This window comes from Balaenoptera musculus, chromosome 8, assembly GCF_009873245.2.
Source record: "Balaenoptera musculus isolate JJ_BM4_2016_0621 chromosome 8, mBalMus1.pri.v3, whole genome shotgun sequence".
NCBI lineage: Eukaryota > Metazoa > Chordata > Mammalia > Artiodactyla > Balaenopteridae > Balaenoptera > Balaenoptera musculus.
Genome location: NC_045792.1, coordinates 59,234,619 through 59,254,061, shown reverse-complemented (window position 1 = coordinate 59,254,061; position 19,443 = coordinate 59,234,619). Strand labels below are relative to the sequence as shown.

At 50.7% G+C, this 19,443-nt stretch overlaps 1 protein-coding gene across 10 annotated transcripts in view; it reads right to left on the bottom strand.

Moving 5' to 3' along the window:
- PGAP2 (post-GPI attachment to proteins 2) overlaps positions 1-19,443 on the bottom strand; it is a 32,882-nt gene that overhangs the window by 12,481 nt on the left and 958 nt on the right. For 3 of the 10 annotated variants that reach the window (XM_036861613.1, XM_036861612.1, XM_036861614.1), the window contains exons 1-5: positions 13,241-13,330; positions 10,489-10,663; positions 2,220-2,472; positions 1,967-2,073; positions 1,244-1,352 (exon numbers count right to left, since the gene is read on the bottom strand). In XM_036861613.1, coding sequence (XP_036717508.1) covers positions 1,244-1,352; positions 1,967-2,073; positions 2,220-2,472; positions 10,489-10,663; positions 13,241-13,248 — 652 coding nt within the window. In that variant the 5' untranslated portion in view covers positions 13,249-13,330. Of the gene's footprint in view, positions 1-19; positions 1,031-1,243; positions 1,353-1,966; positions 2,074-2,219; positions 2,473-6,106; positions 6,289-10,487; positions 10,664-13,240; positions 13,331-13,597; positions 13,619-19,443 lie in introns of those variants that run through there. The other 7 variants (XM_036861620.1, XM_036861618.1, XM_036861621.1 and 4 more) reach the window with 7 other exon arrangements.

Below are 19,443 nucleotides of genomic sequence, written 5' to 3'. Positions count from 1 at the left end.
AAGCCTAGCCCAGACTGTTCGCAAAAAAAAAAAAAATTTATTTTCCTTTGAAATAAGATGTACAACCAAAAGAGCACAGGGCCTGAGGCAGTAGGGAGGATGCGGGGGACACCAGAGAGCCCGTTTTGGGGTAGGAATCTGTGCCTCTGTCCCCTCTACCTGGCACCTTTTGCCAAGGAGGAAGAGTCTAAACCAGAGATTCCAGAAGGGAAAGGAAATACATGCTGTGCCAGTGCTTTTTCTGTATCCTTTGGGTACAGAACACCACCTCCACAGGGAGAAGCACAGACTGGCAGAGCCCTCGGAAATCATATAGCCTCCCACCCCTCACCCCCATCATCCACACGGACACAAGGAGGCTCAGATAGGGAAGGTCACACACCAAATCAGAGGTGAAGTCAGGACTGGGACACCTGGGCAAACTCAGCAGGGGACTGCGGTCACAGGCCTAAATGTGCAGAGTAGATCATTGGACACATGAGTCAAGTGAATGACCCCATGGGGAGAAATGGCTGTGGTTTTCTGGTAGCAGCCACTGCTCAGTGGTCCCTGACCTCAGCGAGAGGTGGCTATGTAAAGGCCAAGAAGCAGATGGTGGTTATGAACCTCAGGACTTTTTTTAGCACCAGATGGTGGAGCTCTCCTGCCAGCTCAGCTTCTTGGGGCTTCTCAGGTACGGGTGGTGCTGCTTGAAGGAGCCCGTGCCTTCACGTGGGGTGGGGGAAAGGAGAAGCCAGTAGGGCTGGGTAAAGCCTTGTCCTGTGCCCTTCGTCCCTTCTTCCCCTCTAACTCAGCTTCAGTAGGGCTCAGAGAGGACGCAGGGGGTGAGGGAAGGCCAGAGTGGTATCTTGTTCCTAGTTTCTGGGCAGTGGGCCCCCTCCCCAGCAGGAGAGAAGGGTTTAGAACCGTTTTTCCTCAGGCTGGGTGGTAATGAGCAGCTCCTTGTTCCCGAAGTCCCACCAGGCCGTCATGTGGAACGCCATGTTGGTTAGGACAACAGTATACTCCAGGATGGCAAAAATGGTGTATACTGTGGTAAGGACACAAGGAACAGGGCGTGATAAGCCTCCTTCACTACCCCCCAGGGGCCTCTTGATAGATCACCACCACTGCATCACTACGCAAAGAACACAATGGCAGGCAGTCCCCAAGACCACAGCCACTGCCATATTGCACATTACAGAAAACATCACAACTGTCCCATAGCCACTGTGACCACCTACGGATCCTCGCCTGGCCTCACCTCCAGCCTCACAATACATGTTGTGCCGAAAGTACGCAGCCAGCGCCGTGAAGAAGGAGACGAAGTTGATGATGAAGAGCCGCTGTTTCCAGTTGTAGGACTTGCGATCCTAGGGGATGGGCTGTCTGATCACTCTGCAGTTTGTTAGATATGTGCGGACAGCCTCCCCTCTTGGCCCCAACTCATAAGAGCTGAGTCTTACCTCCTTTGGTCGTGGAAGGGGGCAGAGGCAGGGGCAGCAGGAATGATGGGCATTTCATACCCCTGCACTTGGTGTAATGAGGCCAAGGCATAGTGGGGTCCCTGCACCTCCCATTTCAGGGGGACAGAGTATGAAAGTTACTTGGAGTTACCCACCAACCCAACACCTCCAGATGCTGTGGGGAAAAGAAAAGTATGGGGGGCGGGAGGCAGGGCCGGGGGGAGGCACCAGAGTTATTACAGACCACAGACCCCTGACGCAGTGTTCCTGCTGCAGCCTGGGTGCTGCCCCTCATTCTACTCCCACTTGGAGGCGCCACCTCTTCTATTCTCCATTTTCCCATGCTACCCAAACACAGCCCCAGATTCTGATCAATCACCCTCCACTTGTCCCCAAGCCCAGCCCCAGCCCCAGTTCGCAAAAAAATTCCATTTCCCACCTCACCGTTACCCGCATCCTGAGGACGAGTGTCCTTGATTTTCCTCTGGGCCACCTGGAGCCCCACTAGGCGTAGACCGTACCTCTTGACTTACTGTGTGCTTCTTGGTCAGCCGCCAGAGAATGCAGGTGAGGAGCATGTGACTGAGGGATGAGGCGATGAACACAATGAAAGCATTTTCATGGATGGCTGGAGGGAGACAGGAGGGTTGGGAGCATGCACCGCAGGGAGCACCCAAAGCCCTGCGCCATAAGGTCGGGGGGCGGGGGTGGGGGGCAGGGACATCCCCTCCCGGAACCCTTCCCCGCTCCTCCTTCCCTTGTCTGGGCACCCACTGAAGTCCTCGGAAGAGGAGACATAGGTGAGCACTAGCAGCGCAAGGTTCTCCACGATGTTGAGGCCGAAATTGAGGCGGCAAAGCTGGCGGTAGCCGGGACACGGGGAGGCACAGCTGAGGTAGTGGTTCCAGTAGGCGAAGGCCACCAAGAAGCGGGGTGCTGAGTGTAGGCCAATGCAGAAGCGCCATACGTAGCGCTGGGGCACCTCTCCGCCGATGGCCGAGCTCACTGACGGCAGGTAATTGGGCACCTAGAGAGTTGTGAACCATCTGGGCACCGGCCCCCTGCCGGCCCCACCCACCCTGAGATCTTTCTCTCTGTGTAATCACCTTGACACTCAGAAGGCTCTGCTCCAGTCCCCTCCCTCCAGGATGTCCTCCTTCAGAGCCCCAGAGCTCTCCAGGGAGACCTCCCCTTCCAGGTCCTGGGCCCCCAGTATGCCTGGTTCTCATTCCCTAGCCAGCCTGGGGTTTGTGCTGGGGCAGAGTGGGACCGCCTCCGTCTCCCTCCAGGTGGCTGGGAAAGCTATAGGCAGGTTCAGATGCTCTCTGAGCCCACAGCACAGGGCTGTGACCTGGATAAGGTCCTGTGGGAGGGTCTATGAGCCCAGCAACCCAGATTCAGTCCATAGGACAGAAACAAGTCACAGAGCATCTGAGCTTCCTCGGCACAGCGCTGGATTCACCGCCCAGCTAAGCTGTTCCTGACTGCTCCCAGCCTCACTTGTTCTTCTGGTCAGGCGTACCAAGGTAGTAGAGGGTGCTGTGAGATCCTAGGGGAGCTGGGCCAGAAGATACCTTCACTCTGGTCATGTTTAAGAAAACGGGTGCTCCTAACCTGGGGTAGTCTAAGAAAATGACCCTGTTCTTATGCATCTCTCTCATCCGTCTTCCTCAAAGGCTGGAATTCCCTCATTCCTTAAGGAACTGGAGTGTCATTCTTTAAAGCTGAGGAAGGAGGAGATAATATCACACAGCTGCAAGGACTGGTGTGTTGCTTATTTTGGAGGGTGAGAGAATGGGGGATGGATGAACAGTAGTTTCGATGGGAACAGGAAGGCCAGGAATAGGAAGAGGATCTCTTAGACTCGGGGGCCTAGAGCAGTATGTCTCAAACTTTAATATGCATACGAGTCACCTGGAATTGTGTGGGAATGCAGAAGGTCTGGAATCTGAGAATCTGCATTTCTAAAAGATTCCATGACTGCGGAAGTTACCAGTCTGTTGCCCACACTTTCCGTGGACTTTTTCAGACCTTCAACAGGAGCCAGAGCAGTGCCAGAGTCCAGAAACCCAGAGAGGGAATGACCCTGCTGTGACTATGGCAGGACAAGTCTTCAGAGATGGAGTTCTGGAAGACCCCTTCCTTTCTCCCAGTGGGGATGCTGAATGGGTCTCCAGAGTGGCTGGGAAGGCAGGCAATGTTGGAGGTAGCTCACAGGGCAGGGGCGGGCCTGGGACAGGACCAGCCAGGGCCTTCACGAGCCTTCACAGAAACGGAGATGGATTCCCCCCAGCACTGTCAGAGGAAGCTAAGTGCAGAGCTCTCAGAGAGAGGGTGATGCTATCGAGGCCATGGCTTGAGATACCATAGCTTGAGACCAGGCTCAGATATTCACTCTGAGTAATCAGTGAAGGGCAACATGGAGGCTTTGGAGCCACACAAACCTGGGTCTACATCCCAGCTCTGCCTTTATTAGCTGGCTGACCTTGAGCAAGTCACTTCACCTCTCTGAGTTTTGATTTCCTCATTGGCAAAATAGGGATGACATCACCTACCTTGCAGGGGATGGTAAATACTAAATATAATGTATGCAAGGCATCTGCAGTGTCTGGCACACAGTGAGTACTAGCGATGGCTTTTAGAAGGCAAACTTTCCTGAAAAGCCTGCAAATTGGCTGTGATCTATGTGGCTACTGAACATGGGAAGGCCGACTTACGAGTGAAAGGTGGGAATCATATCTTGACTGGACACTTCTGAGACCTCCAAGCCTCCTTACTTGACTTTTCTGCCTCTCTGGGTAGATCCCCTGAGTAGGGTTAGTGGGAGTGTTGCCTCCACTTCCTAGAACATTCATTCTGAAAACTCCTGCCCCAACCTCAGCTACTTTAAGGGGAACAGTACCAACATCTAAGGCTTGGCTGGGAGAGCCCAGAGTATTCAAGGGCCCAGAGCCCTGACTGATGCTGGGAAAGAGGAAAAGGGTAGAGATGGCACGGAGTTAGGGGGATGCCTCAGGAGGAGGAGGATTAGAGCCCTGTGGCTGCTCGTCCCATCCTCACAAGCTCCTCTCAAATGAAGAGTGGGGGCAGGATTCTAAGAGCAGGGATTGCCTCCCTCATCACACACACACACACACACACACACACACGCTTAATCAGGTATAGATACTCATACACACCCCCGCCATTCCGAGTACACAAGTTCCCCACTCACCAACTATGCCAACAACAAGCAGCATGAGGAGCTATCAGAGCCCAGGTACACAGCTCACCGCAAACCTCCCCAAAAGCCCAGAGCTAAGGGTACTGAGAAATGCGAACATAAGCTCTTTCTCCAAGAATAGAAACTCTTTGGCCTGGAAGACATGGCTCAGTGGATCTATGGCAGGGCAGTAGATCAGAAATTCACATGGTATAAAGGGAGAGGGTCCAAAAACTTCCTTATCATAGAACCTCATGTTTCACCATTAGAGGTTCATTCCTCTGGCCTCAGATAAAAGTCCCCTGAAATTATGGATGACTTTTCTTTATACCTTACCACCCCTCCCCCTCCCCACCAACTGGACAAAAACTCCCATTCCTGTCAATCCTACTTGCTACTCTTCTCTGGACTCCATCCCCTCTTCTCTAACCTCATAGTCCCCCATCTTAGCTCTGGAATCCCCTGTACCATGAGCTATTGCACTAGCTTCCTCACTGGTCTCCCTGCTCTTGCCCCCTGCCCTTGAATCTGTTCTCCACTCAGGAGCCAGAATGGTCTTCTAAAGCTCAAATCTGATCGTGTCCCTTCCCTGCTTAAAATCTTTCCAAAGCTCCCCATTGCCCTCTGGATAAAATCAAAAGTTGTCCGCCTAGCACTCACAAAGGTCCTTCTTCACCCCACAGCAACAATTCCCCCGCCTCCAGGAAGGAAATCTCCAACATCCAAGCCGGTTTAAGTGCTTCTCCTGGGCCCAGCATCCCTGTGCTCCCTTTTATCACGGAAGGGATCTCATCTCACAGTGTTGTGACTGTCTGTGCCTAGGTCTGTCTCTTGGAGGAATAAGATGCTAAGGGCAAGTCCATGTTCAATTCCATGCCCCTGACACAGAACCTCCACCCCTGGGCCCTCAAGAAAGGCTTGATGGACTGCTCTTGGAGGCAGGAACTCCTTCTCGGTTTCTAGCTGGCAAAGCTCTGAGTGGATATAGGTTGTGGGGCCTGAGACTGCCAGAGGAGGAACAAAGCTAGAAGAAGCCAGGACAGGGCTGGGCGTCTTCTCAGGTCAGGCCCCTAGTCTGGGCTAAAGCCACCTGTTACTTCTCCTGGCTCCTGGACTCATCTTACCTCCTCAGTCCTGGCTTCCTTTCCAGTCTGGTCTTTCTTCAGCCCCCTTCTCCCTCTCACAACCTCTCCTGCCTATTCCCACTCTCTTCCCTTCCCCCAGGCCCCCTCTGCTCCCCTGTACCCGCTACAATCCTCTTCTACTCTTGGAGGACTGTGACTCTACTTTCCCTGAGTCTCTCTCCCCAAATTCCCCCCACCTCTGACTTCCCCCCACCATCCTTTTATCCCTCTCCCCTCTCTCTGTCCCTCCGCCTTCTCTCCTACCGTCTGACTCCACCCTTATCACCATCTCCTGACCTGGCCCTGACCCAGGTGCTGGGGAGCCTGGCACTCACCCCACAGTCAGTGGCCACTGTGTACTCAAAGTGGAACACCAGGGACCAGATGATGCAGAAGAAGAAGCCAAACACGGGGAAAGTGATGACCCACCAGACCATGGCCGTGAAGCGGAGCCGGAACACGGTCCCATCGGGGTCCAAGGGCTGGGAGGCCGCAGAGAACATCCTGTAGGGAGTGGTGCCCAGGCAGGGCAAGGGACACAACTTGGGGCCTGGTGGGGTTACCTGGGCCTAGGAAGGTGGGGCCTTTTCCAGAGCTGGCTTTTCAGAGTATAGGGAAGAGCCAGAGTATAAAGAGTAGGAAGGGCATAAACGAAAAAGGAAAGCAGTGCAGAAGAGGAGGTACAGAGGGAGATGGGGCAGGAACAGCAGAGAGACAGGGTCAGCTCACAGGAATCCCCTTGGCACACTGGTCCTATACGTTCACCTCTTGAAGAGTATGGAGAATAGAGGCTCCCAGTGGCCTGGACATGGGAGCTCTGATGGCCCACCTCATTCCCATGACCCTCATACCCACTCAGGAGAAGGGTCAGAGGTGGAAGGGTTATTATTCCCATTCCACAGAAGGGAAGACCAAGGCCCAGAACTATGCTAGGACCAAACATTAGGACTAAGGCCTCTTGCCACTTGATAGCTTAAGGCTCCAAGTCAAGGTTTTCTTCAGGCCAAGTAACCTAGATAAAGGACCTTGGCTCAGACTGGCCCAAGCCCTCCCACTGACCCTGTCTGACCACATTCCTGCTCTTCACCCAAGTTCAACTAGGAAGAGTGGGAGGGCCCCATAACCTATTTCAATGGGACCACAGGCTACCAGCCATCCCACCCCCAGGCTCAGAATGATCCAAGCCTCAGGCCAGCAGCACCCTAACCCCGAGATACCAGAGTCCCTCCGGAGGCCCAGACCTCTATCTCCTTCCTCTCTGAGAAGACCATGTCACCCGATCCAAGATTTTCGGGAACTGAGGGTCATAGGAACCTTCTCCGCTCAGGTTGAGTCTCCTGTGCTGGGCCAGACCCAGGAACGACAGACCCAGACTGAGGCGGCTGGGCTTCTTCTGCTCCCTCTCCCTCTGGGCAGAGAACTCCCTCCCCCACCCCCACTGCACTGACCACCATGACCCTTCACGCTGGGCTTCCTTCTGGAGGGCAGATTTGTATTAAAAGGCCTAGGACCAAATCTCCCCTGGGGACTCAGACCTCCCTCCATTAAGGGAACCCTAGTCTACTAGTCCAGCTCAGCATCAGGGAATCAGGGTGGGGGTAGGCGCGCTAAGCAACACTCACACTGGGTGCTGAAGGATCCGGGGCTTGGGTTGAGGGCTCTAGCCAGACTGAGACTGCTCTAAGACTGGAGGGTCCCACCCCCAGTTCCCGAGGGCCTGCCTCCCGCCCACAGAGCCCGGATCTCCACGCCTTCCCCGGGCACACAGCCTTGCCACGACCAACAAGGCCATGTCATAAATCCCAGAACACTCTGCAAAGGTAAGAATGATAGTGGCCAAGGTTGGCGCACAGCAGATCCCTTTGCCAGACACGGGGTTGGGGACCTTTCTGAGGGTTGGGTCCAGGCATGTAGGCAGGTTTCTGGGAAGGGAAAGGGAGAAAGCAGAATAGGATTTAGCCCCTTTCTGTTGGAGCAGGACTGAATATGTTTGTTGGGCCCCATCAGAGAGCTAGCTAATCTTAAACAATAGATTCGCGGTCCAAAAGAGATCTAGACAGGCCTGAATATGAGGTATCAGTGTCCAGCCTGTACCTGTGCAGAAACAGCTAGTGGCAGCTCAGGCTGCATTAACAGAGGTCTAACAGCCAGTAATAGGAATAGAACAGTCCTGATTTGGGCTGTACTTCCCAGGCCATATGAAGTCCTATGCCCAGATCAGGGCCTAGGAGAGAACAGTGATCAACTGGGCCAAGTCCAGGGGCACATGTCTTGTAAGGATTGCCTGAAGGAACTGGAGCTATGCTACCTGAGAAGAGTAAACTCAGGAGACCCTCCTCCCCCGCCATTACTGCCTTCCCATCTCTGCAGGGCTGGCTGGAAGCCAGGTGGAAAAAGTAGCTCCAAGGGTCCCAAAGCAGAGCCAAAGCCAGGACAGAGATTCACCAGAAAGAGGGTGTATACTCACTATAAAAAAGAGCCTCCTAATTGTTAGTTACTAAGTCTCCTTGGAATCAGCTGCCTGGGAAGGAAAGAAGCTCCCCATCACTGGGGATGTGCAAGCAGAGGCAATGTCATCTATTGGTAATTATAGACTAAGGCTACTTCTTTCATTCCTCAGTTGGCCATTCCTGGGATACTCTGGGTGAGAAATTCAGAGTATACGTGAAAATTCCCAGGTGTATCCATCACAGTAGTCCCAGGGAGTAGGGACAAAATACCCCTGGGGTCACTAGGCCTAGTCTTGCCCCAGAGAGGCCAGGTACCCCTCCAGCAGCTACCTATGCCTTAGCTCCCTATCTAGTAATGTTGAGAATGGGTTATAAGTATCCTGAGGTTATTGATCCCATTATCATTTGGAGCCAGCCACGAGGACCAGAGCAAACAGCCTACTCCGTCTAACTCCATATGCCATACAAATATTATAATTCTCTGTATGGACAATGACTGCATTATATCATGCCTTCCTTTCCCCAGGGCATTGAGTTGATGTGTGTATGTGTGTGTGTGTGTGTGTGTGTGTGTGTGTGTGTGTGTGTGTTGGGGGGTCCTATCCATTTATTCAAAAAAAATTTTTTTTTCCTGGCCGCGCTGCGTGGCATGCGGGATCTTAGTTCCCCGACCAGGGATCAAACCCGTGCCCCCTGCAGTGGAAGTACAAAGTCTTAACCACTGGACCACCAGGGAAGTCCCTCAACAAACACTTTCTGATTCAGATGCAGTGCCCATCTTCAAGGAGCTCCCAGCCTAGTAGGGAAGAGAGACACAAATATAATGTGATAGAACTATATCAGAGAGAACACCTGGAACTATGGGCACCCAGAGGAGGGAGTGATTAAGCTTGCCCCATGGAGCCTGCAGAAAGCTTTTTGGAGGAGGAGACACATGAGAAGGGTTTTACAGGATGAAGAGGAGTTGGCCAGGGTAATAGAACATTTGATGCATTATCTAAGGTGAGAACTAGGTCAGGAGAGGCTGTTGGATGGATCCTTTCTGATCTTCCCCCTCAGATCACCTGGTCACCCCCTTTTCTTCCAGTCCTGTTCTTTCTGATAGCTCCCAGCCCTGAGTCTCACCAGGCTGGTTGCCCACAACTCAAGGCCCACATCTACCCACTGACAAATCAAGAAGAGAGAAAACTTGAAGTCATATGAACAAAAGAAGTGGGCCCCAATGCCTGCCAGCCAGATCCCACTCCTGGTTGTACCCCTTTTTTCTCAAGAAAATGCTCTTTATAGGAAGGTGGAAGCTCAGCTGATTGGGGGCCTTCTGAGCTCTCTGTGAGGCTAGTTCAAGGGTCCATGTCCAGGCTCTGCCTCTTTCCCACCTAGAGACCCTTGGCTAACTTCCTCTCCTGCCCTGTCTTCCAACTTGACAATCTCCTTTCCCTCTTCCTCCTTCTGCTCCTTCCCCTTCACATTTCCCAAACCACTTTCCTATTTCCTCCACCTGGAGCTCTACACTAACCCTGAGAAGGAGGAGGACAGGAATTAGCAACCCTGATAGACATGGGGAAACTGAGGCTCAGTCTCTGAATTTCAGGTAATATACAGAGTCAGTGGATGAACTATGAGGATAACAAAGGTCCACACAGGTCTCACCCCATTTACACCCATAACATACAGAGAAAGAACTCTCACAACTTTCTTCGTGGCCCAGCACCCTATATCCCTGTCCAAGAAGGTGTATGGCCACCTATGGAACCTCAGAGGTCATGGGACCTACCCCAGAAAACACATGTACACACACATAATCAGGTCCCCAACCAGACAGACACAGATATAGTCTCTCTCACACACATACCCCACTCAAAGCCATTATAGTCACGTCCCTCACAGTTAACACATGCACATATACATAATCACATTCCCGTAGAGACAGGCACAGCCCACAGTGCCACACTAAAAAGCCCCAAATGCCCTCTAGCCCAGTTTTTTTTCTCTGTCCCCCAGAAAACCCTGGGGCTGCTGAATCTGCCCCTCTATGAAGTAAGGATTGGGTTCGGGGTTCTGGGGCTGCCCAACTTCAGGGGCCCTGGCCCCCAACGACCTCCGTGGAAGGTGGAGGGAGACGAGTCCTTGGGACCTCAATTTGCAGGCATCCCCCCAGCAGCCCAGTATGTTTGATGGCTAATCCTGTTACAATAGAATCAGGATCCAAAATAGATCTGATTGGGCCTGAATACGAGGTATCAGTGCCCACCCCCCACAAGCCCTACCCCACAGTGTGTGGCCGTAGTCTCCTTGAAGTGGAAGAGCAGGGACCAGAGGACGCAGAAGAGGAAGGCGACAAGTGGACAGCAGACCGTGACCAGGGCCACCAGGGTGAAGCGGAGCCGGACCAGGGTCCCATCCCGGTCCAGCGGCAGTGGGACCTGGTACATCTTGTCAGACCTGGGGATGGAGTGGCGTGCTGTCAGGGCCCAAGGTAGTGAGGCTGGGACTCAGTGGTGAAGCTAGCCCTTGTGCTCAGTCCTCAGCTTAGCTATGCTATGGGGTAGAGAGTCTGAGAAGGAAGCCACCTAGCCCCTAAACTTGGACAGCTACTGCCCTGGATGAGGAAGATGGACTCAGAATCCCATGAGAACATTCACCCTCAATTTCAGAGGAAAGACAATGAACCAAATCTGTGCTAAGATGAAGCCTGAATAGATTGGGAAAACTCCTCCTCATCCCTATGCCTGGCTTGACAGGCCTAGTACTACAGGAGCTGGTTGAACTAGTCTCTCTTGTTTCAGGAACCAATCCTAAAACCTCCCAGTGAACAGAATGGCCCATCTCCTCCCTCAGGCCTTGGAACCTCCATGTTTCAGGGCTTCCTATCAGCTCTCACTGCTTCACCCACCGGCCCAGGGTGCTACTGGACTACCAGCGCAGTCCACAGCAGCAAGGACTCCATGGAAGCCAGCAGAACCTCAACCCCCTGCCTGTCCCCACCCGCTGCCTCACGTGTTCTGAGGGTGAAAGGCTTTGCAGAATCAGGCCTGGTGCTAGCCTGGGCTTGCTGTTTGCTAGAGAGAGCTGCCTAGTCAGCTTCTGGAGGCTTCCCAGTGCCCAGGGGCCTATCCGCTCCCCTCTGGAGACTAGGTAAGGGCTCCTGAGGACTGGGCTCCTCCCCACCCCACTCCCCCACTCAGATGAGGATATCTAGGGTCATGCACTATACTACTAGCCAAGTATATACCAGCAATCCTAGCCCGGACCCCCTCAGTGTACAGAAGGGGAAGTTGAGGCCAAGAGAGGGGCAGGACCCTGCTCAGGGTCACATAGCAAATAGAAGGAAGAGCCAGCAGTGGGGAGATGTGAGGCTCACAGTGTCACAAACTGTAGCTCTGGCCTTCCTTGACCCTTTGCTCTCTGGGCCAGAGCTCTGGGCAGAGAGGTCAGGTTAGGTCAGGTTAGGAGGGAAAAGTGAAGGGGTACCTGTACATAGGAGGAAAAAAACTAAAAAACCAAATCTTATATAGATGAGTCAGTCAGCCCTGTTCCCACATTAAAGACAGAGGAACCAAGACACAGAGAGAGGAAGGTCTTTCCTCAAAGCCATATGCTGAACCTGAGGGAAAGCCATCCTCAGAATTTAGGCTTCTAGTTGCCAAACTAGGGCTGGCTCCGGATACATAAAGAACCTGCTCTTCTGGACTCCAGGACCTTGCCTGGAGATCAAGTCCTAGCTCTTCCTGGCCCCGCCCTCAGGACTCTCTCCTAGTCCCGCCCTCAGGAAGAACCCTGACCTCCAGGAGGCTGGCCTCATGGCATCCGGAACAAGCCAGGTGGATACGCCTCTCATCCATCTTCCTCCACCCACCTCTCTGCCAGGCTCCATCAGGCAGCCTGCCCCAACTGCTCAACCTCCTTTCTCCTTCTGCGGGCCGGGGGTTTCCCAGGAGCGGTGGCAGTGGCTCTGGTGGCCCTCCCAAATCAAGCACATTCCTACAGTCCTTGGATCATCCCCAAAGACCTTCCCCACCCAGCCCAAACCCAGATTCTGTGGTTGTAATGGTACTAGTCCCCCCTTCCAACATCCCTTCCTGAAGCCAGCTGCTCTGGATCCCTCAGGAATCACTGGGACCCCCAAACCAAAGACCAGATCCTCACGGAATGACTAGGCAGTGCCCAAGGCAGGGGCTGATAAGAAGGTTTGAGGAACAGTCTGTTCCACTTGTTGGAGGTATGCCTAACCTCCCTTTTAGCTGTGTGACCTTGGGCAAGTCACCTAACCACTCTGGGCCTGTTTTCACAGTTGTACAACATGGGGATCATGTGGTTTGGATGACTAATAAGGCCATACCAACTAGGTTATTCTACTCTCCCAGGCTTCAGGACAGGGAGCTCACTATCTGAAGGGCAGCTGTCCAGCCCCAGTCAACTCTAACTTCCACACAGGTACCACTTAACTGAAAACTGCTTTCTTAGGAGTATCCCTACCTTATTTCCAAAGATCCTTAAAGATCTTCTCAGCCTCCAGTTCAAATCCACACTTACTGGGTGCCTTCTGAGTACTAGGCACCCTGCTTAGCACTAGATATACATTGTTTCTTTTAATCTTCACTACAACTCTATGAGGTAGGCGCTATAGCCTGTATATTTCCATTTTACAGAAGAGGCAAGTGAGGCTCAGGGAGGTTAACATTTGCTCAAGGTCACAGGCTAATAGCTGGCAGAGTTGGGATTTGAAACTAATCTAAAGGGTTACAAAGTCCCCCGCACCTCTCTCCTGGGGCACCTAAGGAAGAATCTGGACCAGGAGTGCCTGCGGGGTGAAGAAGGGAGGGCTCACTCTGGAACATCGGGCCCCTGTCAGGGAGCAGAGGGGAAAGGGGTCAGCTACCCCAGCGGACACAGCAGCAGTTCCTGGACAGACACCAGGATCCCCACAGCCTGGGGCCGGGCCCTGCGGAGGCCAGACCGTGGCCGAGCTCCCCCAAGTGGGGCTGCCCGGCAGTCCAGCACACCCATCTCCATACTCACCCAGGCATTGGCGGCGAGGAGGCCGCGCCGGCGCAGGCCGGGAGCAGGGAGCACCCGGGGGAAGCCCAGGCCGGGCCCGGGGGGCGAGCGGTGGGGGGCGGGTCGGAGCTGGAACGGCGGGGGCGGGGCCGGCGCGCTTGGGGCGGAACTTGGGGAGGAAACAGCACCCAGATCCTCTGCTGGCCCCTCCCCGCTTCTGCGGCCCGGGACCCCGGGCTGTCCCCCTTAATCTGGCGTCCCCTCATGCCATGCCGATCCAGCACTGGTCTGCCCCACTAATTCCGGCTGCATGGGGGCAGCCGGAAGAGCACTGGACACCTGGGTCTGACACGTTGGATCAGCCACCTTGTCACTTACCTCTCGGCTGCGTTCCATCACCTGTTGAAAGAACATAAAATTAACTCAACAGGACCTCGAATTCTCTCATTTCCTGACCCCAGTCTCTACTCACCTCCCACCCCAATCTAGACGAAATTATCCAGTTTCGCACTTCTGAAACATTAAACCAGTTTGGCCCCAGCGTCGGCACCCCTTCCCCAAACTTTGCTCCCCAGAGCCCAATCGGGGCATTTCAGCAAAGGGAAGAGCGCCTCACAGGGAGCGAGATCCCGTGGGGTCCACCCGAGAAACTCTGGGCCACAGCTATTCCCACCTTTTATCAGGAGAGGGCGCCCTGTCCCGCCTTGTCGAAATGCAGAGAGCGGATCTCCTGCCCCCCAACCCCACCCCAGTCCTGGTCTCTCTTCACCATGAGAGGGCTGATCCCCAGAAACCAGGCCCCAGCCAGGGTTCCTTCCCCACCCTGACTGACCCCCTACAGGAATCTGAGGGGGACTCTTGGCTACCTTTGTAAAGACCATCCTACCTCAACGGGGAAAAAGAATGAAGGGACCAGTAATCCCTCCTACAGTTACAATGTGGGATTGTCAGAGCACCTGCAGCAGGTGGAGGACATCTGACCTAGACACCGTTACCATCACATTTTTCCCATTTAAATCCCCACAGTAATAATTAGTGCACTTTGAGCACCCCCAGTGTCCCAGGCACTTTTCTACTTTTTTATGTTATCCCATTTAATCCTGATAAAAGCCCTATGAGGTAGATACTATTAATATCTCCATTTCACCAATGGAAAACAGAGAAGATAAGTTACCTACTCATACAGCTAGTAAGTGTCAGAAACCAGGATTCAAGTCTGGCACCTGAGGTCATTCCCTTAATCACTACATACTGTTAATTCCCGGAAACAAAGGCCCAAACTTGATTAACTTGCCAGAGCCCTTTTGCATGCATCCACTCTTGTTCATTTACTCAGCCTAGGCCCCTCTGTGACAGGCCCTGGGTTGGGCAATGGTGGGGGACCCAGAGATATCTTGCTCACTCCTGGCGGTCCAAGTCTACAGGGAAGGTGTCTTATTGTAAAAAAATAGTTTTCTTGACTTGAATTCTGCCACACCACCTCACCCCACCCCAGCTTTTAAAGTCCCAGGGCAAATGAACAATTAGTAAAATGTTACTGAAAGAACCACTCCCATTTAGTTTTGATAACTGGATTTAGGTTTTCTTCCTTGGGGCTTCACTCGACGCTCTTTGTCTAACTCCAACCCACACATGCCTGCTCCTGGCCCTTGTTGCCGGTCTTAACCCCTTGTCTGTTCCTTTGGCTCTAAGTACCATTCCCTGAGGCTGGGTCTCTTCTCCCTGCCTCTAGGCTACGCCACAGTGCCTGAAACTTGAGGTGCTCTAACTGGCCTTTAATTCTCTGGTGATTTGGGCACTTCCCCACCATACAGTCCTGAGTCTGTTTCCTCATCTGTAAAATGGTTTTAGGAATATCCACATTATAGTGTTGTTGTGAGAATTAGATGAGGTAATAGAGCAGTGCGCCAGGTTGATGACAACAAGGTGTGTCAGCAACAGTCTGAACTTGTCCTGATTGAGCCTTTTCTGAACTGTCTGACCTCAGCTGTCACTGACCCTCTCTGAATCTGTTTCCTCCACTGTCAGTTTGAAAGACTATCACCTACTTGATTTATATGAGGAAAAGTGGAAGAAAAAGATGAGTTCTTACTACGTGCCAGGGACTAAATATGCATTATCTTATTTGATCCTCTTAATAATCTGATGAGGTAGGTTTGATGAAAGCCATTTTACAGATAAAAAAATTGAACAAGCATCTAAGCATCTAGGCTTGACCTTATTCAGGACGCTCTCAGTGTTTGCTGAACTGGCATTTGTCCATTGTCCAAGTAGCTGCTGCTGCTATTGAAGCCTTTCAGTGTCTCCTCCCTCCTGGTTGGCTTGCCTGATGCCTGGACATACCATAGAGAGGCCTGTGCCTGAAACAGCACCACCATCTTCAAGCTTTAGCCACGATCACTGCTCCACTTCCCTTTCCACATACACATACCAGATATCCCAAGCTGACTGAGCATTTGTTTTCAGGGATGTTCCAGCCCCCAGGAGCATAGGGCGGTATAGAAATGGGGGGCAGAAGAGGGGAAGTGAATGTGGGATATAGTTGTCAAGGAAAGCTTCCGGTAGGAGATCTCCTTCACTCCTTCACTGCCCTCCTATCTCTCCATCATTCTCCCCATTAGCCACATTGGCTCTTCTTACGACACAGATCTGATCATGTCCCGCCCTTGTGGCAAAGTAGTAAATCTTCATGGCTTTTAGCATCAAGGGCAAATTCCTTAGTGTGGTGTTCAATATCTTTCATAATGTGGCCATCCTCCACTCCAGCAACCACTTGTTTTACTTCTAACTACACTCATCTCTTCCACGGAGCTTTGTCTAACTTCCTCCTTCTCTCTCCCTACCCGCCATGATCTGCCCACCTCCCCACTCCGCAGGCAGCCTTGGATGGCCTTCCATCACACCCTTATTAGGGCTCTAACCACAATGAAGCAAAATAACCTGTTGCCTGTTTCCCCGACCTTCCTGGGAGCTCATTTAAGGACAGAACCTCCACCTGTTCCGTTTATTTCTCAATCTCTCAGCTTAGCCCAGGCATGGGCATACAGTAAGAGTCCAGAAAATATTTGCTAGATTGATTTAATTGAATTGGATTTTGAAGGATGGGTAGGATTTAGATATATCAAGAAGAGATTTAGGAACCGCAAGAAAGGCCTTTGAAGAATGACTGCTGGGAATAGAGGGTGGAGGCAGAGGGTGCATGGCTGGGGTGGGGGTGGGAGGTAGGTAAAGTGACAGAGACAGAAACAGTGCTAAAAGCATCCAACTTCAGGCCAAACACTGCCCTGCCTCCTGGGCAGCCTTAGGAAAGTCTTCCTGGGTTGAGGAGGAATGTTCTTTTTTTCTTCCCAGAGATCTTTTTCATGGCAAAGACATCCTTCTTGGATGGCTTTAAACTACTTACCCTAGGCTCGCCCATCTAGCTCTAGCTCCATTCTGCCTCAAATAGTAATTACATCTTCATTGTTCTATAGAATATTCTTTAGCTTCCCTATCACTTCTTTTATTTATTTATTTATTTATTTTTGGCCGTGTTGGGTCTGTGTTGGGTCTTCGTTGCTGAGAGCGGGCTTTCTCTAGTTGCAGAGACTGGGCTTCTCAGTGCAGTGGCTTCTCTTGTTGCGGAGCACGGGCTCTAGGCGTGCGGGCTTCAGTAGTTGTGGCTCACGGGCTCTAGAGCGCAGGCTCGGTAGTGGTGGCACACGGGCTTAGTTGCTCTGTGGCACATGGGATCTTCCCGGACCAGGACTCGAACCTGTGTCCCCTGCATTGGCAGGCGGATTCTTAACTACTGCGCCACCAGTAAAGCCCCTCCCCTATCACTTCTAGGATGAAGTCCCAGTTTGCACCCATGGATACACTGAGTTCTTTCCTGGTCCCACATCTCTGTTCTGCCTGTTCATCTGGCATGGAATGCATCTTTTCCTTGTCTCAGCAAACTCTACCCTTCCTATAAAGGTATAGATTAGCATGACACTTTAGTAAGTTAGGCATGCATGTAGTAATTTCTACTAGGGCTATCACTAAAATAATAGAAAAAGAATTTAATTTCCAAACTGATGCAGGAATAAAAATGAAATAATCCAAAAGAAGGCAAGAAAGGAGATTTAAATGGCCAATAAACATGTGAAAAGATGGTCAACATCATTAGTCACCGGGGAAACGTATAAAAAAAACCACAGTGAGATGCCACTTCACACCCCGTAGCATGGCTATAATTAAAAAAGAAAGAAAAAAGAAAATAACAAGTGTTGGCAAAGATGTGGCTGGCAGGAATGTAAAATGGTACAGCCACTTTGGAAAACAGTTTGGCAGTTCCTCAAGAAGTTAAATATAGAGTTACTATATGACCCTGCAAATCCACTCCTAGGTATAAACACAAGAGAACTGAAAACACATGTCCACAAAAAACTTGTACATGAATGTCCATAGCAGTACTATTCATAGTGGAATAATGGAATAATCATTATTCATGACAAAACAACTCAAATGCCATCCAACTCATGACCGTATAAACAAAATATGGTATATTCATAAAATGGAATATTATTCTCCTATAAAAATGGGTGAAACTGAAACATTATGCTAAGTGAAAGAAGTCAGACACAAAGGCCACGTATTTTATGATTCCATTTATATGAAATGTCCAGAATAGGCAAAGCCGTTGAGACAGAAAGTGTAGTAGTAAATTGCCAGGAGCTGGGGGGAAGGGGGAGATGCGGAATGATTGCTAATGGGTCTGGGGTTTCTTTTGGGATTATGAAAATGTTCTGGAATTATATAGTGGTGGTAGTTGCACAACCTTGTGAATATACTAAAAACCTCTGAATTGTACACTTCAAATGGGTGAATGTTATATTATGCAAATTATATCTCAATTTTTTAAAAAAAATCTGGCAAAGAGCTGGGCCTCAGTAAATGGCAGTTACTTTTACCAAAAAGAACAAAAATTTTTTTAAAAAGCACAGAAACAGAACATCTGGGGCAAATAGAAAGTCTAAAATGTTAGATAAAATCCTAAATATACCAGTAAATTCGTTAAATGCAATTGACTAAATGCTCTAGTTAAAAGTCAGATATTCACACAAGATTTATATAAATCTAATTATATGCCATTTATAAACATCACCCTTCCTTATCAAGTTATAGGAAAAAAAGAAGGAAATCAACATTTACTGCATGCTTATCATGTGCCAAACAGGGGCCCAGTCCTTTGCAAATTCCATGATCTTATTTGACCTTCACAAGCACCTTATGAAACAGAAATTATTGTGCCCACTTTATAGACAATGAAACTGGGGCACAGAAAAATTAAATAATTTGTGCAAGGTCTAAAAAGTAGCAGATCTAGGACTTGAACTTAGATCTGTTTGAATCTAACTCTGCTGCTCTTTCCAATGTACCATATAAGAAATTTAGAATAATCTCTTTGTTATCTCTCATAATGTGGCCATCCTCCACTCCAGCAACCACTGGAGAGTCTTCCAATAAGTATACACTACTTAAGGGACCCAGCTCCTGCACACCTGCTAGTACTCTGGACTGAATACACTCACTCACACAAGACATATTTCTGAGCTCCTTTTCTGTGTCAGAATCCATGTCTTAGAATATTTAGAATGGAATTCCTTAACATTTTTAAAGAATACAAATAGTATCTATCATTTATTGAGGGTACCTGTGTAACAGTTACCATATGCCTCAGCTCACTTAATTCTCACAACTCTGTGAGGCAAGTACAATTATTATCCCCATTTTAAAGACAAGGAAACTCAGGTTCAGGGGTTAAGAAATTTGCCCAAAGTTCATACAGTTAATACATGGTTGGGCTCAGATTTAATCCCAGGGTTCTCTGACTCAAAACTCCCATACTTCTTTTCTATTTAAGAAAATAATTCACTCATTCATGCATCAATCATTTAATGTACACCTGTGCTGTGTGCCTGGCCTTAGGGACATCAGAATAAATAAGCAGAGGAGAGGCTTAAACAGAGCTGGGTTTGAGGATTGGAAGGTGAGAAATCAAAGGTTCAGGAGGGCAGTGAGGAAGCTACTGTAAGTCTCCAGGGAGACCTAATGACTTTCTGATGCTGAGCATAGGCAAGGGAGGGTGGAGGGAAAGGAGTGATGTTTGGATGGAGGAGTTGGGGAAAGGTGTCTGGAGTCAGATGTTTAGCTTTACTATTTGACCATCCATATATCTATTTTTTTCTTCCTTCAAGCAT